Genomic DNA, 27,948 nt, shown 5'->3' on the forward strand with positions numbered 1-27,948 from the left:
CTACTACTACTACTACTACTACTAATGGGTTGGATCCCACCAGTTCTTCCGCTGGTAATTAAGGAATGGGGCTTGGATCTCTCAAGACTGGGACAAAGAGTAATGGATTCAAAGTACAAAAAAAAGTTTCTACCTGAACGTTAGGTAGAACTTCCTGATGGAAAGGGCTCTTAGATAGTGGTATACTCTGCCTCGGAATGTGGTGGAGTCTCCTTCTTTGGATGGCCATCTGACCGGAGTGCTTTGATTATGTATTCCCTCAGGGGGTTAGACTTGATGGCCATTGTGGTCTCTTCCAACTCTATGATTCTATGAAAAGTAACGCTAGGGATCATGGGACTTGCATGGACAAAAGCCCTGTAGGACAGGAGCCATAATAAGAGGAATTGGGTGAATCTGAGCAGAAATGCTGGCTGGATCTCACTCAATTCCCTGTTCAGTTATAACCTATGCCCGTGGTGCCGAACCTATGGCACTCCAGATGTTTATGGACTACAATTCCCATCAGCCCCTGCCAGCATGGCCAATTGGCAGCTGGATTTTTACTGTGCGGAATAGCAAAACCCACTTGCAAACAATTGTGAAAGTGGATTGAAAGCACATTGTTCTGCATGTGCGGAAAGGGCCTGTGTTTTGTCGAGCGCCATGACAGTCCAAAGCTTCAGGGAAGTGTTTCTGTGACAAGGAAAAAAAAGATATTTAGGGATCTGAGGTAACTTAGCTGTTCTGTGAACAACATAATTAAGCTCTTTAAATCTTTGATTCTGTTAGGTGTGCAACAAGCCCAGCTGGTTTTTGTGCAGTGCTGGGTCCTTTTGCAGTAGATACTGCATCTGCTCTGTCTGAATAAATGTAGGATCCTTTTTATTGTTTGAAACTGTGCCCACCTGAAGATGCAGGCCTGAGCCTTCTCTTCCAGTTCTGTGCCACAAAAATGTCTTTGGATAAGTCACCCTGCACGTTGGACCTGTGTGTTGCCCAGCTGTCGGTGGTGCCGATTATGTCCCTGTGCTCTTGCTTGGTGCATTTTTTAAATTGCGTGCTGCATCTGGACTCTGCGAGTTTTTGTGCCGTCGTCGTACAGTTTAGCACTGAGCTGGAACTGTGACAGAAAGAATCGGGGACCGTGGGTGTTGTTTGTGTAAAAATTTCAGAGGGATCTGTAGTGTTGGGCTGCGCTTTTACTGTTCTCAATGCCACAGCCTGCTGTTACAGGAATCAACACAATCCCTATGTGGTTGGTGGATATGCGAACTGGCGTGCCTAACCTAAAATAAAAATGAATCCTGTTTCATGATTAATAACTTGGACTATAATGTATCTTAAACAGAAAACTATTTAAACTATCTTTAACTAGATTTTTTTCTCAAAAGGTCTTTTATTTTAACAAAGATCCGATTTAAATGTTAAAAATGTGTCTATTCATAGTGCAGCAAAGTGGTTAGAGGGTCAAATTAGGATCTGGGAGACCCAGCTTCTTATCTTCACTTTGCCATAGAAGCTCGCTGGGTGGCCTTGGGACATCCACATCTTCTCAGCCTAGCCTACCTCACAAGGTTGTTGTGAGGGTAAAATGGAGGAGAGGAGGACAATGTGAGCCCTTTTGCGTCTCCCCTGGGGCGAAAGGTGAGGTTCAAATGAAGCAGGCAAATATAGATTTTTAGGCGTTGGGCTTTTCCCAGTTACGCTGGCTATGCCTTGGTTTGTATTCAGATCTGAATGACCTCCACTTTGAGTTCTCCCTTTTGTGCCATGTCCTCCTCCTCACCTTGAAAGCCTGTGATTAAATTTAGATATGCCATCCCGGTTCCTCAGGATGAATAGAATAGAATCACTTGTCTCAGTCTTCATTTTAATGACATTGCAAGGTACCATTCCTTTCCCCACCCCCCTGCCCCACCATCCAATGATATTCTTGGCATCAGTGATGACTGACATCTTTGGTCATCTCAGATTTTTCTCCCATGCTCTTTATCACAGTTTGTTTGGCAGTGGGGGTTTCCTGTATTTTTCTGTCCAGTCTGTGAAGTGTAGGGACAGCGGAGCCGACATTTTGCTCGCCCACTTTTTACTTGTTGTTTCTGCGGCCTCCATTTGAGCAGGTTGCCCCTTTGCCATTTTTAAAAGCAGGGTTTTATGTGTTTTATCTCTCCTGTGACAAACCTAAAAGGTTAATTTTTTAAATAGCCCTTCTACTCCTGGCTTGAAGAATGGGTGGAACTGTTACTGTGTGGGCAGGGGAAGGCGGGGAGGAGAGGGAAAGCATGAAGACGGCTGGACACTCACTGCTGTTCTTTGCTCTCTCTGCGAAGGGAGAGAGGAAAGTCACACTTTTGCAGTTCAAGGATGCTTTGGGGAGAGTCTGATGTGAAAATGCGGGAGAAGCTGTTATGTAACTGAGAATCAAACCTGAAGGGAATGTACACAACATATGAAGGAGACCACAAGTGTATAAATGGCTTCAGTCTCACACATGAAGCTGCCATACAGTGGAACCTCGGTTTTCGTTGGTAATCCGTCCGAAAAGAATCAATGAAAACCGAAACAGATGAAAACCGAGGCAAACTTTTCCATAGGAATCAATGCAAATCCAATTAATCCGTTCTAGGCACTCCAAAAAACATACCAAAAACACATTTTTGGATGAATAAACATAGTGTTTAATGCTGAAAACAGTAACAAACAATAACACTAGGACCAGCTTCAGAGCCAGTGGACCAACGTCGCACCAGAAAGCTGTCCAAAGAGGTTTGTTTCTGACACCTCTAAGATTTGTCTGAAATGGGGCAAGACATTGTCATTAAACAAGTTGCAGACACGGCCTACAACAGCTTTGTCTGGGTGATTTTTCTTCACAAACCCCTGCACCTTACTGCAAATTGATGAAAACCGAGGCAAATCAATGAAAACCAAGACAAATTTTTCACTGAAAAAATCGATGAAAACCGAAACCAATGGAAACCGAAGGCAATGAAAACCGAGGTGCCACTGTATACCAAATCAGACCTTTGGTTTGTGAAGGTGAGTATTACTCAGATTGGCAGTGGCTCGCTGGGGTCTCATTTCAGAGCTTTCCCTCCCCCCCCCAGTGCTTGATCCTTTCACGGGACCTCCTCCATGCAAATCAGAAACTCTGCCACAATCCCTCCCTTGTCTCAGGTACTTTTAATGCAGCCCCCCTGCCATGTGGCTTGTGTTTTTTTTTGTTATCCATGGCAGTTGGGGAAAAGGAGGGGGCTCTTATTTATTTATATTTTTATATATCAGATTTAATGTACCGTCCCACCCCCAAAAGGCTCTGGGCGGTGTACAACCAATAAAACAATCACATTAAATCGTGATCACTAAAACAACATTTTTAAATACCAGCCAAATGCAATTAACAATCAGCTTCAACCTCCATCTTAAACTCAGATGATGACATAAACAATGGACTCATTGGGCAGTTGGCATAATACGGACAAGCCCCCAAGGTGGAATATGGGGCGCAGGGGACGGCACCTTCAACTGCTGACCTCCCCAAAGACTGTGCTATGGTCTGGCAGGAAAAAATTCAGCAAAGGCCTGGCCTTTGGAGTCCCCTAGTTGTGTGTAATTAGCACAACTTGTTCAGTTCATTACTGGTCCAATCAGTGGTGGAGCGGCAAGAAGACGGGGGGTGCGCTGTGCACCGGGTGCATGCCGGGGGACGGGAAATTGCCCCTGGCCCCTCCCCTTTTCCTTGCGACCCCCGTGACCGTCCCCCGCGCAGCCCCCTCCACCCCTTCTCACATTTACCTTAGTTCCTTTTCTTTTTCTAGTACTTTTTCAGGCTGAAAAAAGCGGCCTATTTACAGTTCAGGCTCAAAAATGGCCTGAGGAACTACAGTTCCCAGGAGACCTTGAGGCTCACAAGGTCTCCTGGGAAGTATAGTTCCTCAGGCAGTTTTTAGCCTGAACTGTGAAGAGGCCACTTTTTTCAGCGTGAAAAAGTACTAGAAAATGAAAGGGAACTAAGGTAAGTGTGGGAAGGGGGGGGGCGGGGGATGCCATTATGTGGTGGTGGAAAAAACACACTGCGCAATGGGCATCCAGTAAATCCAGTAAAAAACCCTCCCCTTCCTTGCATGCCACCCTCCCTTCCTCCCCTCCCTCACTCCCCTTTCTTTGCATGACACCCCTCCCCTTCCCTCCACTAGGGCGAGTGGGCCATGTCCAGATGCTTCAAAGTGCATTGAAAGTGGATTGGAAGTGCATTATTCTGCATGTGTAGAAGGGACCTCTGTCCTGATTTTCTTAGTAGTTGATCTGTAAGCATTCGAATTGGTTTGGATGCGGTTCTTCTGCACATCTGCTCTCCCTCTGTAATACAGTCGTGGCATTAGTTTCTTTTCTTCCACATGTGCCTTAAATAATCAGGATTTTCAAGTGAGTTCTGTCATCATCATTGGCATGACTGCATGCCCCCCTGTTTTGCATGTTTATAGCGTTAACAAGTCTGCATTTTTTTAAAAATTGTAATTTTCAGCTATAATTAAAAAACCCACCTATTTGATGGAGATATAAGGAAAATTACATACAGTATATACTCGCATATAAGTTGACTTTTTAAGCACATTTTTTGTGCTGAAAAAGCCCCCCTCGACTTATACGTGAGTGAAGTGTATTTTAAAAAATATTTTAGGGTTTTTACTTTGTCAATCTCCAGGGGGCGCAGTTTTAAAGCTAGTGGCACCATAATTTCAGGCTATCATCAGGTGACACTCCTGATGATACCAGCCAGGTTTGGTAAAGTTTGGTTTAGGGGGTCCAAAGTTATGGACCCCCAAAGGGGATGCCCCCATCCCCATTGTTTCCAATGGGAGCTAATAGTAGATGGGGCTACATTTTGAGGGTCCATAACTTTGGAACCCTTGAACCAAACTTCACTAAACCTGGGTGGTATCATCAGGATAATCTCTTGCTGATACCAGCCAGGTTTGGTGATGTTTGGTTCAGGGGGTCCAAAGTTATGGATCTGCAAAATGGGTGCTCCCATCCCCCATTGTTTCCAATGGAAACTAATAGTAGATGGGGCTACCCTTTTGAGAGTCCATAACTTGGACCCCCTGAACCAACCTTCAACAAGCCTGGATGGTATCATCAGGGGGGTCTCCTAAAGATACTCTGAAATGTTGGTACTGCTAACACAAAGGCACCCTCAAATTTTCCCCAGATTCTCCCTTTAAATCACCCCCCCCCCTTCTGAGTGGATTTAAAGGGAGAATCAGGGCTTACCAGTAGCTGCTGCATTTCCCACCCTTGACTTATACGCGAGTCAATAAGTTTTCCCAGTTTTTTGTGGTAAAATTAGGTGCCTTGACTTATATGTGGGTCGACTTATACCCGAGTATATACAGTATCTCTCCAAGATAAAAGGGCTACTGACTTTTTAATTTAGTTGGGAATTCAGAGAACTTGCTTGGTCTGTCGTTACAATACTACATCAATTTTGAGTGAAGAGACCTGGGTTCAAATCTTCACTCCGTCCAAAGCTCGCTGGGTAACCTGGAGCCTGTTACTGTCTCTCCGCCTAACCTGTCTCGCAGACTTGATGGGAGGATGAGATTGTCAGGAGAAAAGCCCCGCTGTCTATGCTGCCTTGAGCTCTTTAAAGGTGGGATAAGAATCTCGTCATGACTGGATGGAAGTGGCTCACTGTCAGACTGTCACAGCCGATTGCATAACAGGCTGCTTAATCATATCTTCTTCTTGTTTTGCTCTCTGGCGAAGCGCTGAAGGAGCTGCGCATCGTTTTCCTCTCTTCCATTTTATCCTTACAGCAGCTCTGAAATAGTTTGAACAGAGAGAAAACGAGAAAGCAGCCCAAGGGAGTCCACTGAGTTTTACAGCCGAGTGGGGACTGAAGGCTCTGCCTGGCGCATAATCACAGCACCATGCTGGCACTAGCGTGGATGCCGTGCCACAGTTCCGAGGGCGTAAGGCAAGCATCCCCAACATGATGCTGGTGAGCACCATGGTGCCCGCCAAACTTTTTCTGCACCCACCAAGTGTTTTTAGTAGGTGGGTGGGGCCATGTAAGGCTGGCTCCACCTCCTGTGGCAGCCATTTTGTCGCTGTGCCCACCAAAATTCCAAATGTGCCCGTGGGCTCAGAAAGATTTGGAGACCCCTGGCATAAGGACAGGTTCCGTAAGACTTTTTGCAGCTCTCCTGGCTGAAGCAGCCTGAAATAGCCCTTAAAATCCTAATCCTAGAGTTTATTCCTTTTCTCTCAAGGCAGCATTTTGGGGGGTATTTTGGGGTGTGAAGTGCAGTGTTGGATCCACCCCACTGTCCTGCAGAGTGTGGATTTGCTAGCAATGGGTTGTTTCTGCTCTGCCAGTGGTCATGGATCAGAAGAGACTCACACGGTTTTGCTTTGGACTTCTTAGTCGAGGTTTCGTGTCAGCATGCAGTGTAGCTGCGTCTGATACGTGGACCTAAATTAATTACGTGATTTGGCTTAAGGCAGGGGTGTCCAACTCTGGCGCCTCAGATGTTCATGGACTATAATTCCCATTATTCCCATGCTGGCAGGGGCTGATGGGAATCATAGTCCATGAACATCTGGGGCGCCAGAGTTGGACACTCCTGCCTTAAGGCATATGACTGTCCAGGAGCCCTGTGGCACAGACTGGTAAGCTGCAGCACTGCAGTCAAAACTCCGCTCACGACTTGAGATTGATCTCGACAGAAATCGATTCCACGTAGTCGTCTCAAGGTTGACTCAGCCTCCCATCCATCCGAGGTCAATAAAATGAGTACCCAGCTTGCTGGGGGTAAATGGCAGACTATCCTGTAAACATAGCCTGCCTAGTAAACGCCGTGATGCGATGCCACCCCATGGGTCAGTAATCCCCCGGTGCTCGCACGGGGGAATACCTTTACTCTTATACAACTGTCTGATCATTTGCGATCTGACTCCATTTTGCAGCCAGAAGCTTCAGGCCTGCCACAGGTGAGCAGAGAACGTAGCACGCAATGGAAAGATCCCCTTGCAGAGTGACTGGGTGAATAATTGAGTTTTTAGCGAGCTATCTGTGAGCTGGAGATGCCGCAGCATTTTTCTCACGAATCTTACCGTGTTGTGGTCTTGGCTTCCTCAGAGACCGCTTTGAGGGCATTTTCAGCCAAAGTGGTCAAAGCCCCGCTCTGAGCGGGGGGGGGGGGGGGGCGCACAAATTCCTCTCTTTGAATCCCTACTGCCAGGAGAACTGGAGCGATCCTGTAGCATGAATCGAACCATCTTTGATCCGACATTACCGGGAGCCATGAAATTTCTCTCGAGAAAAAGGGATTCATGCTGTTAGCTGCTCCGTGGGACAGCAAGGTCTGTGAATGGGACGCTTTCACAAGGAAAAACAAAAACTGTTGCCTCGGCAACGGCATGCTGGAAAAACAAGCGCAGCGGAAATTTCCTCCCCAGCTCTATCCAGGAGCTGAGGCTGCAGGTGCTGCAAAGGGGGTGGAAATCCCAGAAGACACTTAACTGCCCTAGAAGGTTCACTGTGACTGATTTCCACCACGTGCCACATTTTGGAAGTACCGGTGTACCTACTGGATGTACAAAAGTGAAAGGCTACATTCACCAGCAGATTATGCGTATTGTAGGGTTGGTTTTCAGTCCGTATGAGAGAGAGTCCTATCCCAAAGTGGTGGAACCCTTTGAAATTGCTTTGTGTCTCAGTTATTTTTGGCAGGAAAGCAGGACCCAATTAATTTTTTTTTCATTAGGCTGTTGTGGGTTTTCCGGGTGGTTTGGCTTTGTTCCAATAGCATTTTCTCCTGACATTTCACCTGTATCTGTGGCTGACATCTTCAGAGGATGCCAGCCACAGATGCAGGCGAAACATCAGAAGAAAAGGCTCCTGGAACACGGCCATACAACCCAGAAAACCCACAACGTCCTAGTGATTCCGGCCATGAAACCCTTCGACAGTACATTATTTTTACTATTTTGTTTTTGCTGGTCTTCCGATCATTGGTATGCACATTAAATTGTGTGTCCTCACCCCTTCTGGTTTTTCTATTTTCCCCATTCTCTGACAACACCTTGATAGAAGGACTTTGTGGAGATGGAGGAAAGTGTCTAGTGTAGGCTTGAGTGTTGTTTCTTGCTCACCATCTGTGGACGTTTTTAAGTTTAGGGTTTAGCACTTGTCATTGGATTCATTGTAAAGTTTTGCTGTACTATCTCAGGTTTTAATTTATTTGTCAGCTGCCCTGAGCCCGACTCCAGTTGGGGAATGGGTTTACATTTAATAAAATAAATAAACAAATAAACAAAATAATAATAATAATAATACTTGGATTTATATCCCCCTTTCCTATAGGAGACTCAAAGGGGCTTACAACTCCTTACCGCCCCCCCCCCCCCCACAACACCTTGTGAGGTAGGTGGGGCTGAGAGAGCTCCGAAGAACTGTGACTAGCCCAAGGTCACCCAGCTGGCATGTGTGGGAGTGCACAGGCTAATCTGAATTCCCCAGAGAAGCCTCCACAGCTCAGGCGGCAGAGCAGGGAATCAATCCCGGTTCCTCCAGATTAGAGTACGCTTGCTCTTAACCACTATGCCACTGCTGCGGTATATACTGCATTTAAAGTGTAATAACCCTCAGAGCAGTTTGTAACAATAAAAATCCGCAGAAGGGTAGCAAGTAGAGCTCTGATGCCTGACGTGGATGGCCCAGACTGACCCAGTTTTATCAGCTCTTGTTTAGCCAAGAAATTCGGCCGGTTAAGCTAAGTGCTTGGATGGGAGACTGCAAGGGAAGTTCAGGGTTGCTACACAGAGGCAGGCGATGGCAAACCACCCCGTTCATCTCATACCTGGAACTCAATGGCGCTTTCCACCACTATTGCTCTGATCATGATGGAAACCTCTGGAATGTTTCTGAGCATGGGGGAAATTACCTTCTGTAATCACACTTGCTGAGTGGAGTAAGCTTTTATCTCAGTGTCACGGCGATTAGACAAGCCATCTCCTTATGGGATACAGGCACTCATGGCGGTACCATGTTGGGAAGCGCTAGTCTACAGATTATTTTATTTATTATTTTATTGAATTTGTATCCCGCCCTTTTCCCACAGGGCTTAGGGTGGGTCCCAACATAAAACTTAACAATCAATTAAATTAAAAATATGACTTCGCTATAAAACCAATTAAAACAGTTTCAATAATATTAAGTGCCCAACTCATGTGAAAAACATCTGTCCGTCGGTCTGTCTCTCCCATCTATCCATCTGTCCATCCTTCCATCATCCTTCCATCATCCTTCCATCTTCTATCTTTCTATCTTCTATCATCTTCCTTCCTTCCTTCCTTCCTTCCTTCCTTCCTTCCTTCCTTCCTTCCCTTTTCCTTTCTCCCTTTCCTTCCCTCTTCCCTCTTCCTTCCTTCCTTCCTTCCTTCCTTCCTTCCTTCCTTCCTTCCTTCCTTCCTTCCTTCCTTCCTTCCTTCCTTCCTTCCTTCCTTCCTTCCTTCCTTCCTTCCTTCCTTCCTTCCTTCCTTCCTTCCTTCCTTCCTTCCTTCCTTCCTTCCTTCCTTCCTTCCTTCCTTCCTTCCTTCCTTCCTTCCTTCCTTCCTTCCATCCTTCCATCCTTCCATCCTTCCTTCCATCCATCCATCATCCTTCCATCTTCTATCTTTCTATCTTCTATCATCTACCTATCACCCACCCATCCACCCACCCACCCACCCATCCATCCATCCATCCATCCATCCATCCATCCATCCATCCATCCATCCATCCATCCATCCATCCATCCATCCATCCATCCATCCATCCATCCATCCATCCATCCTCCATCCATCCATCCATCCATCCATCCATCCATCCATCCATCCATCCCCCTCCCCTCCCCTCCCCCAAGGCTGAAAGAGATGGTCTATAACTCTCAATCCGGTTTGGGCTGATATTAGTCATTTTGACTCTTTTAATCAAGACTTCTCCTTTGAGGAAATTCATCTGGGAGTTCAGAGAGTGTTTAGGGGGTGTTCTGAGAGATGTCTTACAGAGGTCCTTGTCCTCCTTTCATTAACAGCCTTTTAATTTATTTTATTCATTCAGGTTTGATTCTTCATGCCTTCCTCTTCCTCCTCCAGCCCTCCATTTCCAAAACACTCCAGAGGGGACAAAGGAGCCCTGCCTGCTCTAGGAAGCTGAACAGCTTTTGCAAGACAAGCACGCCTGCACCAAAATTATTTATCGGAACTGTTTGTTCAGATCAGACCTTGGGGAGCTTTGCATCACCCCATGGAGGAAGCTGGTAGAGGCGATATCCGCAACCCAGTTAAGGCTGTCTTCCTGGAAAGCTGAGCATCTGGAAGCAGAGCGATGGAATCCAGGTATCACAGCTGTTTGCCAGAGAAGTCTTGGGGAGGACGTTGCATTTGCAGGAGAGGGGAAAGGTTGGGAAACTCCCGGGAGGAGACAAACAGAAATGTCTGTAGCACTAAGTGTGGGATGCCCTTGCGAGGAATGCCAGTAACACATTTCACTTGTTTTAATGATGTGTCGAATGGTTCTTATTTCTGTCAAGGGGTGAAACCAGGGTGTAAAGGGATTCTATCTCTGCCTCTGTGACCTGGGAGGACCAGAATTAGAACATAAGACACCCCCCCTCCCTACGGGCACATCAGTGGATTTTGCCTATGAACATGTTGTAAATTACTGCAGTTGTGATGTTCAGTCCCACACTTGGGGATAGCTAGATTCAAGTCCAGAAGCACCTCCGAGACCAATGAGATAAACAAGATAATCTTGAGGGTCTCTAAGGTGTGCCACTGGACTTGAATCTAGCTGCTCTACTTCAGAGCAACACAGCTATCCTCTGAAACTAACTTGCTTGGGGACATCACAGTGTGCCACAGCCTCTCTTCTTAGGGCATGGATTCCAGACCTTTTACCATTTTGGTTGCCCTCCTCTGGACACGTTCCAGCTTGTCAGTATCCTGTGAGCAGGGATGCTGTTTTTGTAGTGAAAGATAAAAATGAAGCCCGTGGGTATTTTTTAATAGTCTCATGTTCTGCTGTTTCCCTGTAAATGGAAGAAGAATGTGTACTTTCATAGTGGCAGACCTTAAATACAAAGCCCTGATAGTTTTAATTTTTAGACGTTCTGTACAGCAGCTGGGGAGAAGAGCCTGGAATTCTGCTACCCATCGAGTACTGGACTAGGCAAACTTTACGATCTGCTTTGAGATCACTCCTGGTATCTGACTGCTGCATCACAAAAGTTACAGGCTTACCACCAAACTCTGTTCTGAATTTCCCTGCCACAGCTGAGCTGTGTTTCCCTTTCATTCCTCTACAGTGCTGCAAACAAGCCCCTTCTACAGGGATATATTTCTCAATACTTAGAGCCCAAGTGTCTACCTTCTTAGCAATGTGCGAAGGGTATAAATATTTTAAATAGATAATTGGTGGAGCTCTTGTGACTTAGAACAATAAGCAAAGGATCAGCTTTCTGGGGCAGGGTGGGTTTACAGATCCCCTTGAGCTTTCCAGCTGAAGACACCCCTGCCCTCCCCTGACGAGAAGGGGCTAAACTAATGGAGCAACCGAAGCCATGTTAGCATGGATGCCTTGTCTCTCCCGATGCAGGCCTGTGTTCTCCAACCTGGGGAGCCCCTTTTTGGAGGCATCCGTCTCCCAGAGCCGTTACCACCCCTCCAAGGCACAGCAGTTGGGAGCCAGGAGAGGAAGGCGATTGCCTGGTGAGGATGGGCAGGGGGAGACAGTGGTAGGGCAAGGGGATCGGCTTTGGAGAGGGAGAACAGAAATGTTGTGGCAGAAGCGTCGGGAATTAATCTGATCTGGTTGGATCTCCTGGTTCTGTGGGGATCCAATTGCCTTGAGGCCATGTGAAGCTGGCAGCTTTGCCTGACAGATTACGGATGCTGAGCAGCCGACTTTTATTCTTCTTTACTTATTTAAAACATCCATCAGCCCCCTTTCTTCTGTACGACGCTGAAGGCAGCTTACAAAATAAAGGACAATATATAAAAATACACCGAACCAAAATTTGAAATCACAATTTAGGACTGCTTTAATCAAATGCAATCCTAAATAAAGCGGTCTTCACTTGCATCCTGAAGATTGAAAGCTGTGTACCTGTGGATTGTGAGCAGCAGTGGCGTAGTGGTTAAGAGCAGGTGCACTCTAATCTGGAGAACTGAGTTTGATTCCCTGCTCTGTCACTTGAGCTGTGGAGGCTTATCTGGGGAACTAGATTAGCCTGTGCACTCCAACACACGCCAGCTGGGTGACCTTGGGCTAGTCACAGCTCTATGGAACTCTCTCAGCTCCACCCACCTCACAGTGTTCTTGTTAGGGGGCGAGGAGCGGGAAGGGAAAGAAGATTGTAAGCCCTTACAGGAGTCTCCTTACAGGAGAGAAAGGGGGGTATAAATCCAAACTCCTCCTCCTAGTCAAGGGCTGATGGGAATTGTAGTCCATGAACGTCTGAAGCACCGGAGTTGGACACCTTCTTCTTTTTCTCCTCCTCCTCCTCAGCCCCACCCACCTCCTAGATGAGAAGAGGCATCCCTGGTGCAATAGGGATATGCGGTTGTATCCTGGCCAGCTTTGCAGGGTGCTTGAGAGTCTGCACCAATCCTTTGGGTCAGGGAAGGTGCTCATTTCTCCCCTCCTTTCTCTTAGGCTCTGAGCCCATCTCGTCTGCAACAGAGAAACCGCCCCACCTCCTCCAAGGAGGAAGAAATTACCAGCCCCCCGCTTCCGAGTTTCCTACCCGACTCCAGTTGTCAAGAGGTAAAACCTCCCGACTCGGACTCTGCAAGCCCCTACAACGAGTCATGGCCTTCAACTGAGCGCAGTTCATCCTCCCTGACCCCGGAGGGAGCAACGGCCCTTCCCTTGGAACAAACCTCTGGAACCAAGGCACTGGCCTCTCCAAAGCTCCAGGGCTCCATCGCCTCTATTTCAGAGGAGTGACTCAATTATTGGCAGGAGTGAGATCAGGCTGAGCAGAGGTCCTCTTTGAATTGAGAGGGACAGGAAGCCTGCTCCTGAGAGCTTCAGGGGAAGGTCCAACCCATTCAGTGGCCGCTTCAGGATCAGTGCACCACACCTCAGGAATTCAGTGCTTGGTTTTCATGAGTCGCTTTGCACTGGTTCAGACTCTCAAGACGAGCCCTGCATCCGGGGCAAGAGCATTGTCCGTGCATGTGATGTGACAGCACGTTTCCGTTGGCAGGTACATCGAACGGTTCCGTTACGGGCAGCCCACTAACCGCAGAGAGCGCTGGGCACCTGGTGGCCATTCTACTCCGTTTTGGTGGCTGGGCCATTCCTCTTCCTCTGAAGGTGACATCTCCAAGACGGAGGCCTCATCATCTTTGAGAGCCAACAGGAAGGATGTAGACAGCGTGAATGCTGGGACAGGTTGAATCCAGCTGGGCTCAGGGAGGGTTTTGGTTGGCCACGGTGTGAGACAAGGTGCTAAACCACATGGGCCACGGATCTGATCCAGCAGCGATCTCCTTATGTGAAAAACATTATCTTAACTCATACATACCCCCAGTTTTCTAGCATATTTTATTCGCCCGGGTTCTAAAAAATGGCAGTCCTTTGATGCGTTAAGTTTTAGTGATGGGGTGAGATTTGCATTTGACTGCAGCGAGGTTGTCGAGGCGTTAAGCTCTGAAGGCAGAAGCGTTCAGCTACTAAATCAACGCGTTAGTTCTGGGAAATACTTCTCAGAATATCCCAAAAGAATGAATGATCGTCGAAGTGGTAGCGGCTTCAAAAGCGAAGGGAGCAACCAGAAGTGTATTTGCAGCAACCGAGACGTCGTGCTCGGGTGAATGCTGAACTTGATTAAAAACCCATAACCCAGGCAGCTCCTTTTCCGAAGCCCTGGGAGAAAGCGCAAAGCATGTGCTTTGTACATGATAACTGCTTTACCACTGTTCATGCGTTCTGTGAACGTGATGAGCTGCAGATAAGAATATTGGAAATAGATGCTATTCCTGGCACCAGCCGGCTTTCCAGCCAGGAAAACTGGAATTTAATGTTGTGTGGTCTATAGAGGGCTTTGTGGCGTGCCATGGTTTTTGTGGGATCATAGGAAAAGCGTAAGATGTGATAGCAGGTGCAGAATTTAGCTTCCTGGGAATCTTGGCTGCCATTTACTCAAAAAAAAAGAGCACGTTGCTAGTTTTCTGCTTGCCGGAATATGATTGCAGAAGTTGAACAGTGTCTGCCAAAGTCTTGCAAGTCAGAGGGGTTGGCTGAGTAAGATTTTCTGTCCCTAGGGACAAGGCTTCAGTGCCCTTACCTCTCTTTTGATTAAAAAAATCAGAGCAAGTTACTAAAACAAGAGACATCTGCTTGGCTTTTATGAAGGCTGCGGAGGTGTGTTTGGATTGTAACCTAGTCAGCTGTTCCAAAGGTAACTGTGACTAGTTTATTTTTCTGTACTGCACTGAAGGTGTTCATGATACTGCTGAAACAGTGTAGATTACATCTCGCCATAAAGACACAAGCAAACAAATCGCCAAAGGGCCAGCGTAGTGTAGTGGTTAAGAGAGGTGGGCTCAGATCTGATGAATCGGGCTTGATTCCCCACTGCTCCACATGACTCTAATCTAGTGAACTGGACTTGTGTTTCTGGTCCACCACATGTAGCCTGCTGGGTGACTTTGGGCTACTCACAGTTCTCTTCGAACTCTCTCAGCACCACCTACCTCGCAAGGTGTGGGGAGAGGAAGGGAAAGGAGTTTGTAAGCCCCTTTGAGTCTCCTTGCGGTTGAGAAGAGTGGGGTATAACTCTTCTTCTTCTAAGAAAACAAGCCAAACTTCAGAAAAATAAAACAATAAGCCTTCTGACCACCAAGGTATGGGAGAGGCCCAGGGCATCGCTCCATATACCGATCCTGGTAACACAGCAACAGATGCTTAGACCTTAAAAGAACACAGTAAAAATGACAGCCTAGTTACCGACTGAAGGAGGCAAAACTAACTGGTGGCCATTCTGCACCCGTGCTGGCTAGTCTTTCCAAATCTATATACTGTCTTCAACGAGATGTCCGGGAGGTGCTAACGCCTCCAAAGACCCCGGCTGGGGCATTAAGAATTGTGATTACTTAAGCATTATATTTTAAGAAGATATTGTACTTAATTTGACGAATTGGAGCAATTAATGCGACTGGGAGATACCAGTATTGAAAATTTATTTGTGTACTCGAAAATGGTCAATTGTTTGGGTTTATTAATATGCATGAATATATAGTATACTTATATTACATGAAGAAAGATTATATGACACAATACTATTAGCTATGTTACATATGTGAATAAGGAATATCTGGAGCAGTGGGGTGCATGTGTGGTTTTCCGGGCTGTATGGCCCGTGTTCTGTAACTGATCTCTCCTGACGTTTAGCCTGCATCTGTGGCTTGGTAGCATCTTCCAGAGGATCTGAATCCAGATCCTCTGGAAGGTTACCAGCAACAGATACAGCAGCAACGTCAGAGGCGAATACTATTTAAGAACACCACTTACAGCCCGAGCTACACATACCAGCTAGTGATCCCGACGTGGAAAGCCCAACCCGACAATACAGAAATATTGGAGTTTAATTATAAAGAGCATTTAAGAAGTTGCCAGCCAGTGTATTACGCGTGTCTAGTTGTATATATTTCAGTACGTAGTACACGACCCTTTTTTTGTGTTGCTTGAAAACCCTACAGCCATGGTGGCCAACCTATATTCCAGACATGGATTCATAATCCTTCTCGCGCCAGCATGTTCATGGACTTTCGGGGACTGCCAGGAATCCCATGTGTAGCCCCATGAACATGCTGGCAGGATGGCCATATCCGCGGGTATCTGGAAGCCACCACTGTCCTATGGGATCACCATCAGCCAGCTGTGAATTAACTACGCTTTTCACCACCACCCCTCCACTCCCAGGAAGCTGAGCAGACATTTCTTGAGAAGGGAGGGGAGAAACAAAGGAAGCCAACTGACCACTGGGAACTGCTCAGCCCTCTACTGACTGTCTCTTGCACAAGCTGTCTGTGGAGAGTTTTAACAATATCTGGCCATGCCCATACATGCCACTTTGGCAGAAAGGGATGAGAAGAAGAAGAGTTTGGCTTTATACCCCACCTTTCTCTCCTGTAAGGAGACTCAAGGTGGCTTACAAGCTCCTTTCCCTTCCTCTCCCCAAACAAACACCTTGTGAGGCAGGTGGGGCTGAGAGAGTTCCAAAGAACTGTGACTAGCCCAAGGTCACCCAGCAGGAATGTCGGAGTTTGGAAACACACCTGGTTCACCAGATCAGCGTCTGCCACTCAGGTGGAGGAGTGGGGAATCAAACCCAGTTCTCCAGATCAGAATCCAACTGCTCTTAACCACTACACCCTGCTGGCTCTCACCACCACGCTGGATGCACTTGGTCGGGTTTCTGGGCTGGGTAGTGGACAGAAGCTGCCTGCGCACATGTGCCAAACTTTCTGTTTAAACCTGGTATTTCCTGTGTCTCTTGCTTTGCCGCTAAGTGGGCTTGTGCTTTAGAACATTTTTTCCCTTAAAGCAGCACAGCACGGGAAGAGGGTTCTAACAGGCCCTTTGTTAACTGCAGTGCAATCCTTTACGGAGCTACTCTGATGCAAACTAACGGGCTCTGACTGGAGTAGCTCTGCCTAGGTTTGCACGATCAGGGTCACAGGTGGCCTCGGCACTCACCTCCTGGCTGCAGGTTTGCGCTGACCTGCTGGGAACTCCTGCCCCACATGTTAGGAAGAGGCTGATTTGTGCTGGGGAGTGGAGCTTTACAGACCCACAGATGTTGTAGGAGGGAGTAAAAAACTTCCCGGACTGTGAGAACATCTTGGGTGAAGGCTAGTTTCTTTTCAAAGCTGGCAAAACTGTCAGCCACATTTCATGAAGATGTCTCCTTGCAGACTCTGGCCGGCGTGAAGGGGAGCCGTGTTCCTTCAGTCCCATGCTGGAACATTCTGCTTCAGTGAGTACATCAATGCTGCTTGGGAGTTTGAGGGGGCTCACTTCCGTTTTCCTGGGGAGGCTGTGATCTAACCTTATTCCATCCATTGTGGTTTCAGGTTCTGGACTGTTACATCCCTCACACTTGAGGACTGTTGGACCTGGGCCCAGGTGGTCTGGGTCCAAGTCTCTGCCCAACCACAAAGCTCACTAGGTGATCTTGGGACAGTTCCGATGTCTGGGTCTAACCTTATAAGGCCATAACCTTATGAACGTTGCCTTACATGCCTTTTGAGTAAGAACAAGATATATATGCCACAACACTGGGGAGATACCCTTTATGAGCTCTCTGGCCTCGTGGGTTCACTCAGCCCTGGGTGGCAAAAGTGTGAGACTTCCTGGGACCTTTTCCACTTGGTGGGTCACTGGGTATCTGTCCTCAGGAAGAGCTTTGCTGTGCCTTGACTTCCGATTTTACAGACATGAAAAACCTGATTTGGTCGTACAGCAGATGTCAGCAGGCCTGGCTTTGAGCGCCCAGCAAGCTGTCCTTGATTTTCCCAGTCACAAGAGTTCTCAAAAAAAAACCACTTTAAAAAATCACAGTGGATCTGGTTGGCGTAGTGGTTAAGAGCAGGTGTAATCTAATCTGGAGGAACCGGGTTTGATTCCCTGCTCTGCCGCTTGAGCTGTGGAGGCTTATCCGGGGAATTCAGATTAGCCTGTACACTCCCACAAACACCAGCTGGGTGACTTTGGGCTAGTCACAGCTTCTCAGAGCTCTCTCAGCCCCACCTACCTCACAGGGTGTTTGTTGGGGGGGCGGGGGGGGAAGGGAAAGGAGATTGTAAGCCCCTTTGAGTCTCCTTACAGGAGAGAAAGGGGGGATATAAAGCCAAACTCCTCCTCCTTTTCATTTGCTGTCACCCAATTCTCCTCCTTATTACAACCCTCATCCCATGTGGCTTTTGTCCACGCAGGCCCCGTGATCCCCAGCGCAGTCTTTTTGGGCAGACTAAGAGAGCCCTTTCCTTTCTTTTTACATGAGCAGAAAAGCTGGATGGATCCGACCCATTCATCTCAGCATGTCTGTCCCACCTTCCTCCAAGGAAAGGCGGCTTGCAAAGGTCGCTCTAGATGGCAGAGGGAAAATATCAAATCCAGCAGTCTCCGCCTCCAACTTGATCTCATTGATGGAATCCTCACATTTACTCCTCTCTTGGGCAGGTGGGAGAATATCCCCATTTAGAAGAGAAGAGTAGAAGAGTTTGGATGTATGTCCCCCCTTTCTCTCCTGTAGGAGACTCAAAGGGGCTGACAATCTCCTTTCCCTCCCCCCCCCCAACACCCTGTGAGGTAGGTGGGGCTGAGAGAGCTCCAAAGAACTGTGACTAGCCCAAGGGCACCCAGCTGGCATGGAGTCTACAAGTTAGTCTGGTTCACCAGATAAGCCTCCACAGCTTAAGCGGCAGAGCAGGGAATCAAACCCGGGTCCTCCAGATTAGAGTGCCCCTGCTCTTAACCACTACACCACTGCTGCTTTATTCCTGTATTTAACCGTATGCATATTTTTTTGCAGGGAGAATCCCAGGACTCTTCCACAGTGGATCCCGACACAGCGAGTCTACAAGAGAGAGCAGCCAGGCTTTTGCACAGAAGGTAACTTGCTGCTGTGTCTTGACTCATCTCCTAGCCTGCCCCAGTTTCCAACGGCATTTCTAGCCCTGTGCTTCTGCTCAGCCTTCTTGGCCCGTTTTCTTCCCTTGTCACCAGTTTGCTAACACCCTGTCTTTCCCATTGTATCTTCCTGCATGCAGCGTGTCCCCTCTGAGCAGCTGCAGGCACATGAGTTCCGAGGGACTCGGCTCCACCCCCACAAATTCTGATGCAGATCTGATGGAGCAGGCCTCGAAGCCACTGGCGGGGCATTATCATAAAGGTAACACCCAGGATCCAGGGTCTGTTTTCTCTTGGGCATGTCTACACTTTCTTGAGGACATGACCGTGGCAGTAATTGGGATATAACACAGAGTCTTGCATTCTGGAAATGTCAGCTTTCTTTTTTTTTTTAAAGCAAGACTTAAATCCCTTAAGGCTGCAAAGCTAGACTTGGAAAATGTCTCACCAATGCCTGGCAAAATCTCTGAAATCTATGGGAGAACTGAGATGGATTTCCAGAATGTACGGCAGTGGCAGGAGGGGAATAGATTGGACAAATAATTTATACGAGCTACAAGATTCAACTGGGTGAGGGGGGAGCTGGGTTACAATTTGGACTATCTTAATGCAACACTGATTTACTGTTTTAAAGCGTACAGACATGTGATGGCTCGCCTTGTTCTGCGGTCTGTATCTACCATCCCAGGGATTTGTCCTTGCAGAACAACGTGTTTCAGGGTTGGGTTTCTACGTTCTGCGTCACTGTCTCCCAACTTTTTTCCGTTGAAATGAAAAGTTGAGAGGCGAGGCCCCACATCTTTCCCTGTGCAGGAAGAGGTTGCAGGATGTTGTGTGCAGTTAGTATGCTGTAGAGTAGTTGTGTAATATTAGTTGTGGGTCACACGACTATCTGTGATCCACTTGGAACTGTATGTGTGCGCGTGGTCTCAAGTCACAGCTGACTTGACGGGGACCCTGTCGGGTTTTCAAGACAAGATATGTTTACAGGTGGTTTGCCATTGCCTGTCTCCGCATGGGCTGAGAGAGTTCTGAGAGGACTGTGACTGGTCCAAGGTTACCTCCACAGGCTTCATGTAGAGGAGCGGGAAATCGAACCCAGTTCTCCAGATTGCAGTCTGTCCCTCTTAATCACTGCACCATGCTGGCTCTCCTGCATTAATGTTGCTGTTCCTGAGCATTAATGTCTCTTTCACCTCCAGCACACCTTGATGCTGTCTCTCGCCCCATCCTCCAAATATCACCATCCCGTTCCTCTTTGAGGCCAGAAGACGACATCCTGTTCCAGTGGCGCCTGCGTCGGAAGATGGAGGAAGCCAGCAAAACCATCGCTGTGCTGCCCTCTGTAGGCTGGAGGAGTCAATCTGCTGAGCCCGCCTACACACCTAGCATGGTAGGGGTTTGAGATGGATGAGCGAGCCGGAGTTCCAAGCTGGAATTCAGGAGCTCAAGGAAACCAATGTTGTGGCCTTCTGTTTTGGGTGTCATTCTGAGCAGCAGCAGTTCAGGTGCCAATGTGTGACAGAAGCAGCAGCAGCAAAGCTGTTGCATTTGTGGCGATCTCTTGGCTCTGCAGATGTCTTTTCCGCAGACTCCCGGCATGCACCACAATCTATTGCTGCTGACAGCCGAATGTGGTTCTTCGGGATCTGCGGAAGGCAAGCTTGCAAACACTGAGCACAGAGATGGGCCATTTCTGAGAAAAGCATATTCCTGCAGCCGTGGGTAACTTCTCAGTTTGCACCATACAGTTGCAAGGTGAAGACCTTCAAGGGGAAGCAGATCCATGGTTTTTAGGCCAGGGATGCCTGAGCGACTGGCAGAGTACAGGACGTAAGAAGGACAAGGTCTTGCTAAAGATGAGTCAAAAGAAATGCAGAAGCCACCCTGCTTTTTTGGAGCAGCCGAGTCTATTTCTCACCGCTGTGGCCTTCTTAAGGGCCAGATGAACAGCTTCCCCCTGCTGTTGTCAATGTTCCCATTGTCAAGTCTGCGCTCCTTTTTTCCCCAGTTTCCCCAGGAGAGAAAACAAAATGCCTTTTATAAAGGAGTGAGGAGATGCCGGGTGGGGGAAGCAGTTGCTAATTTATGTGTGCTGTGAATGTCTGTTCAGTTTTAAAAGCAGCCTGAATACTAAAGGATCACTCCGGTTTTCAGCAGTCCATATATTAACTGCGTGTTACGTGCCCACACCTCTGCATAAAAATAGCAGCCTTGATGGGAGTGGGCAAATATACGTGAAAAAGAGGGACAGTGATATTTCCTCCCTTCTCAATGCCAGAGATAACAACGCTGATTTGCTCCCCTGTCTTGCATATCCTTCAGCTGGGAATTCTAGTTCCGTTTAATAATTATTTAGTACATTTCCATTTTTCTTTAGTACATTTCAAGCTACTGAAAGTTCATTTATCATCTATTCTTTTAAAAATCTACTTTAAAAATGCAGCAGAACTGTTTTAGGAACAGCTGAGTTCTTCGTAACACAGGCGTCGGCCAGTCAGTGCTGTGCGCTTCCAGCCTCTGCTGTGAAAACTAGCCGCCCTGATTTCCCTAAAGCTCAATCCTGGAGATGGAAATGCACTTCCAGTGTTCAGCAGCTGGACAATTGGACTGTATGCTTTTCGTGGACTATTTGCTGCCCTTTTCTGTGTCCCCAAAAAGCTAGTTGTGAGTCTGACATAAGAACATAAGAAAGAGCCTGCTGGATCAGACCAGAGTCCATCTAGTCCAGCACTTCCAGATGCCTTTGGGAGCTCACATGCAGGATGTGAAAGCGATGGCCATCTGCTGCTGCTGCTGCTCCTGAGCACCTGGTCTGCTAAGGCATTTGCAATCTCAGATCAAGGAACAGCAGATCAAGGACATAAGATGCTCCATGCTTAATATGATCTGTTGCAAATTTCTTTTTGCCCCCCCCCCCCCCCCCCAAACCTTACTCTACACCATCAGGAAAAAGAGGGGCTGTTCTTTGTGATGGGATCGATACGTGGGGCTAGACCTGCATGGTAGACATGCCCACTACATGTCAGGAGGTCAAACCAGGTGCACACTGGGCTTTTCCACATTTTGTTATTGTTCACTTCAGATGGACGGAGCAGTTCTGAAGCCATCAGAGCCCACCAGCTGGAGGAACAAAGACAGAGAAGTGTTTTGGACATCTGAGGCCGAGAAAGGATTGACTCTAGAGAAGCCTCCCTGCTGCTGCACAAACCATACAAGAACTGGGCCAGCCTCCCAGCCGCTCCTAGAAGGCACTTCGTTCAGTGACCAGAAAGCGATGCTCGGAAATTCTGAGCCGAGCAGAGAACAGGGAGCGACAGAACTGATCCCAAGAGAGGATCCTGTTGTTGCCTGTCAGGATTTTCTTCCCCCACCAATGCCTGCAGGGGCTGCCAACCCGTTGGATCCGAGCCCATCAGACAGCTCCCAAAGGATAACCCCACCTGTACAGAAGGTGCAGTCTGAACCCAGAGGAAAGCAGAGGCCCTGTAGGTTTGAACATGGCAAGCTAAAAGCAGCCGGAGATGCTGCAAAGCCATCCGCCAGTCCTGGAAAACATGTTCAACGTGTCTTGGGAGAGGTATGGATGCAGAGTCTGGAACTCTGTGCAGCTTTCATCAGGCAGCATTCTTTTTTTAAAAAGAATTTTTATTGTATAGTCTGAAATTTCATTACACTTATACATTATCCATATACATTTTTATTACATATTCCAAACCATACTTTTCCCCCTTTCCCCCCTCCATCCCTAATGTTTTCTATCTCACTTATTTAAGTTAGCAGCAGTAAGTTCAGTCTTTGTACTCTCTTCTCCCATATTTCTTCTTTGACTCGCTTCTTTCATCCAATCCACGAACTGTGTCCAGATCTTCAAAATTTCTCTCTGTTTATCTTGCCATAAATTATTTCTTGCCATTAGATCGAAAATGTATTTGTTCCCAAATATACTCTAACCATTTCAAAATAGTCCATTTCTTATCCTTCCATCCCGATGCTATTACTGCATGTGCGGCTCTTATCATCATTTTATACATTAATCCATACCTCTTTTTCTACCTTATTCTCATCAATTATTCATCAGGCAGCATTCAGAGCGCTTTAAATCTGGCGGCGTTCTAGTCCTTCTGGTTAAATATAACTTTGGCTTGTTAAAGGCCTAGAAACAGGTCCTAGACCGGGTCTTCCTGTAATTCCCCCAAAGGCTGCTTTTCTCAGGAAAAGTCCCGCCTTAATTCTCCGGATGCCTTTTCTGCCCTAAACACACGTTTCCCACCAGTTGTTCATATGTTTCAAACCTTTTTCCACTGTCCCTGTTGATAAAAACAATTGAATTCTCTTTGACTTCAAAGAGGGCAACAGGGAGGCGAAAGAGGCTCAGTCGCTACCTCTTATAAATGTTTCCTGATTTCCCCTCCCTCCGGAGCACTTGGGTGGTGGGGGTTGGGTCTATGATAAGGGATTCATCAGCAGGCAAGTTGACACAGAAAGGGTTTCTTGGGAGGTGGCAAACTGGAACTCCCTCACTCTAGAACAGAGGTGTCCAACTCTGGTGCTTCAGACGTTCATGGACTACAATTCCCATCAGCCCCTGCTGGCATTGTAGTCCATGAATGTCTGAAATGCCAGAGTTGGACACCCCTGCTCTAGAATCTAAGTATGCAAATTCAGCCCTAGGTTGCTTCACTTCTGGTACTGCTTAGGGTGTGATACTGTAGTCCACAAATATTCTCTTCCAGGTGGTCGCTGAAAGGCTCTTCTCCTCACCTCAATCTCCAGCTCCCCAGAGGGCTAAACCGAAGAGAAGCTCAAAGAAACAAGGCCTGAAAGACTCTCTTCCGAACACTGTGGCCACTCCAACCTATCCTGAGCTCCTCAACATGGCTGCTCAGCTTCTGGAGCAGGCTGAAGGTGGGCTGGCTGGTAGCCTCAGTTTCCTTTTTCCCCCTTTTTGCTGTCCGATCACATTTGATTCATGGCCCCTGGTGGGCTGTTCAAGGCAAGGTGTTCATAGGTGGTTTGTCTTTGCCTGCGGCCATGTCACAGCCCTGGTATTCTGTGGAGGTCTCCCATCCAAATACTTTTGAGGGTTGACCCTGCTAAGCTTCTGAGATCAGACAAGATCAGGCTAGCTTGGGCTACCCAGGACAGGACCTTGACTTTCTTGGAAGTCCTTGAACATGAGAGTTGGTGGCGTTTACTCACTTTCTCTTGCCGGCTCCCCCACCAACATCTATTAGCTGGTGTGCTGTAAGCTGTGAATGGGAAATCTGGGTCCAGACTCCTGGTGCTCTGGGTGCCCATTCCACGAGGAGATTTCTGAGTCCTTATAGCCCAGTATGAAGGTGGGGATGCAAAGGAAAGGGGACATAGCAATTAGCTTGATCAGAGCTGTGGGGAAATGCTTGGAGGCAGAAGATTAGAATCTGTGGCGAGATGCAGCTTCAGCTCTGCCTTACGTTACATACGTTAGCTGAAAAAGAAAAGTGCTGGGAGCCCAGAGAGAACATGACGTACAGAGGTCTCAAGGCAGGGCCTTTCACTGGTGGATTAGCACAGGGTCCCCAAAATGCATGCAAGCTCTGAGTTGCACTGCAGAGCAAGCCTGGTCCACATCCACCTGCAGCATGGAGTGAGTGCCAGTCACAACTCGGAAGCTGCCAAAAGCCACATTAAAGAAGAAGAAGAAGAGTTGGATTTATATCCCCCCTTTCTCTTCTGTAGGAGACTCAAAGGGGCAGGTGAGGCTGTGAGGCAGGTGGGGCTGAGAGAGCTCCGAAGAACTGTGACTAGCCCTAGGTCGCCCAGCTGGCGTGTGTTGGAGTGCACAGGCTAATCTGAATTCCCCAGATAAGCCTCCACCGCTCAAGCGGCAGAGCGGGGAATCAAACCCGGTTCCTCCAGATTAGAGTACGCCTGCTCTTAACCACTGCGCCACTGCTGCTCCTTGAGGGGGTGATCATGTGCTATGCTATTCTGCCTGTAACAGGACTGGCTTGCGATGCCCCTCTCCCCATGCCTGAAATTTTGCTTCAACCCAAATGGGTGAACCACCAGTCCAGATGCATCCCCAAATGGAAGCAGAATCATTCAGCTTGTGTGGACCAGAGAGTGTGGACGAGGGAAAAGGCTTATGTCAGGGGTGTCCTGGCCCTCCAGATGTGCATGGACTACGATTCCCATCAGTTAGCGCTGATGGGAATTGTAGCCCATGAGAATCTGGAGGGCCAGACATCCCTTGCTTAGGCAAAAAGGGAGAGAAGCATGAGGGTGGATTGAGCCCAGATGAGCGCATGGGAGGCGATATCGAGTGACCCTGATGGGAAGATTCACTGATCCAATAAGGGAGCCCTCTGGCTTGGGGCTGCATGGAAAGCTGGCAGCACTCAAGTAGAGCCAATTCTGTTTTGCAGAGTCAGATGGCACCGATTTTGAGGAGGATCCACTGCTGCAGGTGCTCAGGAGCCAGAGGGACCTGTTGCGCAGACAGCTGAGGTCAGTGCTGTAGGGAAGAGACCGACGGCGTTAGACCAGAGAGTCCTGGGTTTGAGTGCCTACTCAGCCTTGGAACTTCCAGGATGACCTTGCGCCAATCCATATGCATCTCTCACGCTAACCTCCTTTGCAGTATAAACTGAGAGAATTAAAAAGATGGAGGGGAGAGATGAATGCCACCATGAACCCTTTGGAGCAAGAGGGGATGAAACTAATGATCGCCCCTTCCAGCTTTTGCAAAGATAACGGGATTCTGACGTGCTTTATGTCAAGGGTTGTAAATCAGTGGGGTCTACAGCGGAGTAAAGCAGTCGGTGGTTAGAAAACCAGGCACAGGAATGCAGTAGCTTCACTTCCAAGAAGGGCTTTATTCCACTTGTACAAATCACGGTTCCAGCTGACAAAGTGCTTCGCAGTAACAGGTGTCCATAAGCACACTTTACAACTCACACCTTGTCTCGATATATACATATATATAACCAATAGCTAGGCAGCCTCTTATCAGTACAGTGGAACCTCAGTTTTCACTGCCTTCAGTTTTCATCAATTTTGGTTTTCATCGATTTTTTCAATGAAAAATTTGTCTCGGTTTTCATGGATTTGCCTTGGTTTTCATCAATTTGCAAAAGGTGCAGGAGTTTGTGGAGAAAAATCGCCTGGACAAAGCTGTTGCAGGCCGTGTCTGCAACATTATTATTATTATTATTATTATTATTATTATTATTATTATTATTATTATTATTATTATTATTATTATTATTATTATTATTATTATTATTATTATTATTATTAAATTGGGTTTATAGACCACTCTCCCCTGGAGGGCTCAGGGCGGTGAACAACATGTAGACAGAGCACAATATCGGTTAAAATACAATACATATAAATTAATGCGGCTCTAATAAAATAAACCCAACCCTATTAAAATGCAGCATTAGTTAAATTAAATTAAGTTAACTCAAGATGGCGCCTGCTATCAGTTCCCTCAAATAGACCCCAAACAGGAAGGGGCGATAGGATCCACATGATGTTCTAAGCAAAGAAGAAGGAGGGAGGGGGCCCCTATCAACGGCTAGTCTCCCCAAAAGCCCAGTGGAACAGCTCGGTCTTGCAGGCCCTGTGGAACTCAACAAGATCCCGTAGGGCCTGGACAGCTGGTGGGACAGCGTTCCAACTTTTTTAATAACAATGTCTTGCCCCATTTCAGACAAATCTTAAAGAGGCATCAGAAACAGACCTCTTTGGACAGCTTTCTGGTGTGACATTGGTCCACTGGCTCTGACGCTGGTCCTAGTGTTATTGCTTGTTACTGTTTTCAGCATTAAACACTATGTTTATTCACGAAAAATATGTTTTTGGTATGTTTTTTGGAGTGCCTAGAACGGATTAATTGGATTTACATTGATTCCTATGGAAAAGTTTGCCTCGGTTTTGATCGGTTTCGGTTTTCATTGATTCTTTTTGGACGGATTACCAACGAAAACCGAGGTTCCACTGTTCTTCCGAGCAACTGGTGGCCATGAGTCATACTCTGTGCTAATTGAAAGGTTTGGCCCACTGTTGGGGATGTTGCCTTTCACAGAGTGGGCTGGGTCACATATCTGTGGCCAACTCCACGGGGATGGGAAAATGTGTGTCTTCAGTGCTGCGATCCAGTCAGTCTGACTTTAACTCAGAACGTGGCATCGGGCAATAATTCAGCTTCTCGATGACGCGTTCTCGTTTGGAAAAACAAAAAGTCTCTGGTCCTTTTGACCGTGAAGACAGTCTTAAAAACATGGGAAGCGCGTGGCAATCTCACAAGTCTGGCAGAATGACTTTCCTTTTTTTTGTAGCCAGAGATATGCCTTGACACCCTGCTTACCCTTTTGGTCCATCTGGGAGGAGCTGAATAAATTAAGTAACACTTGCAAGATATGTAGACTTTTCCTAATTATAAGTGTAGAATTTAGGTTGCCTTGGTTCACTGCTGGGATTTTTTTTCTCTTCAGGGTACACAGCCCTGGCTATGGAATGTAATGCTCTCATGGGTGCCATTGTTGTCCGTCAATGGTGACCCACTGCTTTAAAGTACAGACAACTCTGTTACCCAGGCTTCTCTGTGCATTAGCTCTTAACCCCATGCTCTGTGTTGTTCTGGTGCCCTCTGGCCCTCAAAGGTGGTATGCATTTGTGCTTTGTGTTCTTGCAGGGCTGTGGATACTCGGGCGGCTCAGCTACAAGGCCACCATTCCGATCAGGACTTCTCCCATCCTTGACCGACTCTGATAGGGTCTTCCTTGCCTCTCCAATATGCTTTGGGGATCCCTTTCTCCAGGGAAAGGTGAACAGTGCTGGAGGCAAAGGGCTGAATACCTCGACAGCTTGCACACTTCAAGTGCAGTTGTATACTCTGCACCTACAGACCTGGTGTATATTCACAGAAGCAAACTGCACGTGCAGAGAAACCAGGCTTGGATATATAGCGATGTCCCTAGCACATAAATAGTGCCCTGTTTCCATGGTTTCCTTGTGTGTGGGGTTTTTTTTTTTGACAGAACTAAAATAAAAGTGTATTTTTGGATCAGAGGGAATTGTGATGATTTGTGAGAAGACAGCTGATTTGACATTTAACTGTCCAGTGGAGCAGTGGTCATTTGGGTCTAAATTATTACATCTGTAGCTTGGAATTCCTTCTCCACACAAGACCAAAAGAAGCCCCATTGCGGAAGATCGGTGGTTTGTGTGATGCAGCATCCTGTTTCACAGAGGCCAATTAATTGCTTTTGAGCAGGTGTCCTCAA

At 47.4% G+C, this 27,948-nt stretch overlaps 1 protein-coding gene across 1 annotated transcript; it reads left to right on the forward strand.

The window, feature by feature from the left end:
* Positions 1-5,977: 5,977 nt before the first annotated feature.
* PROSER3 (proline and serine rich 3) lies at positions 5,978-27,728 on the forward strand. The gene is given in 15 exon segments (XM_048501639.1): positions 5,978-5,986; positions 6,955-6,978; positions 10,336-10,368; positions 11,622-11,737; positions 12,685-12,961; positions 12,963-12,994; positions 13,242-13,351; positions 16,957-17,018; positions 18,576-18,655; positions 18,814-18,935; positions 19,876-20,066; positions 21,759-22,253; positions 23,410-23,581; positions 25,084-25,165; positions 27,357-27,728. Coding segments are annotated over 15 exon segments (1,872 nt in total). The 3' UTR covers positions 27,424-27,728.
* Positions 27,729-27,948: the final 220 nt, after the last annotated feature.

The sequence above is a fragment of the Sphaerodactylus townsendi genome, linkage group LG06 (assembly GCF_021028975.2).
Source record: "Sphaerodactylus townsendi isolate TG3544 linkage group LG06, MPM_Stown_v2.3, whole genome shotgun sequence".
Lineage (NCBI taxonomy): Eukaryota > Metazoa > Chordata > Lepidosauria > Squamata > Sphaerodactylidae > Sphaerodactylus > Sphaerodactylus townsendi.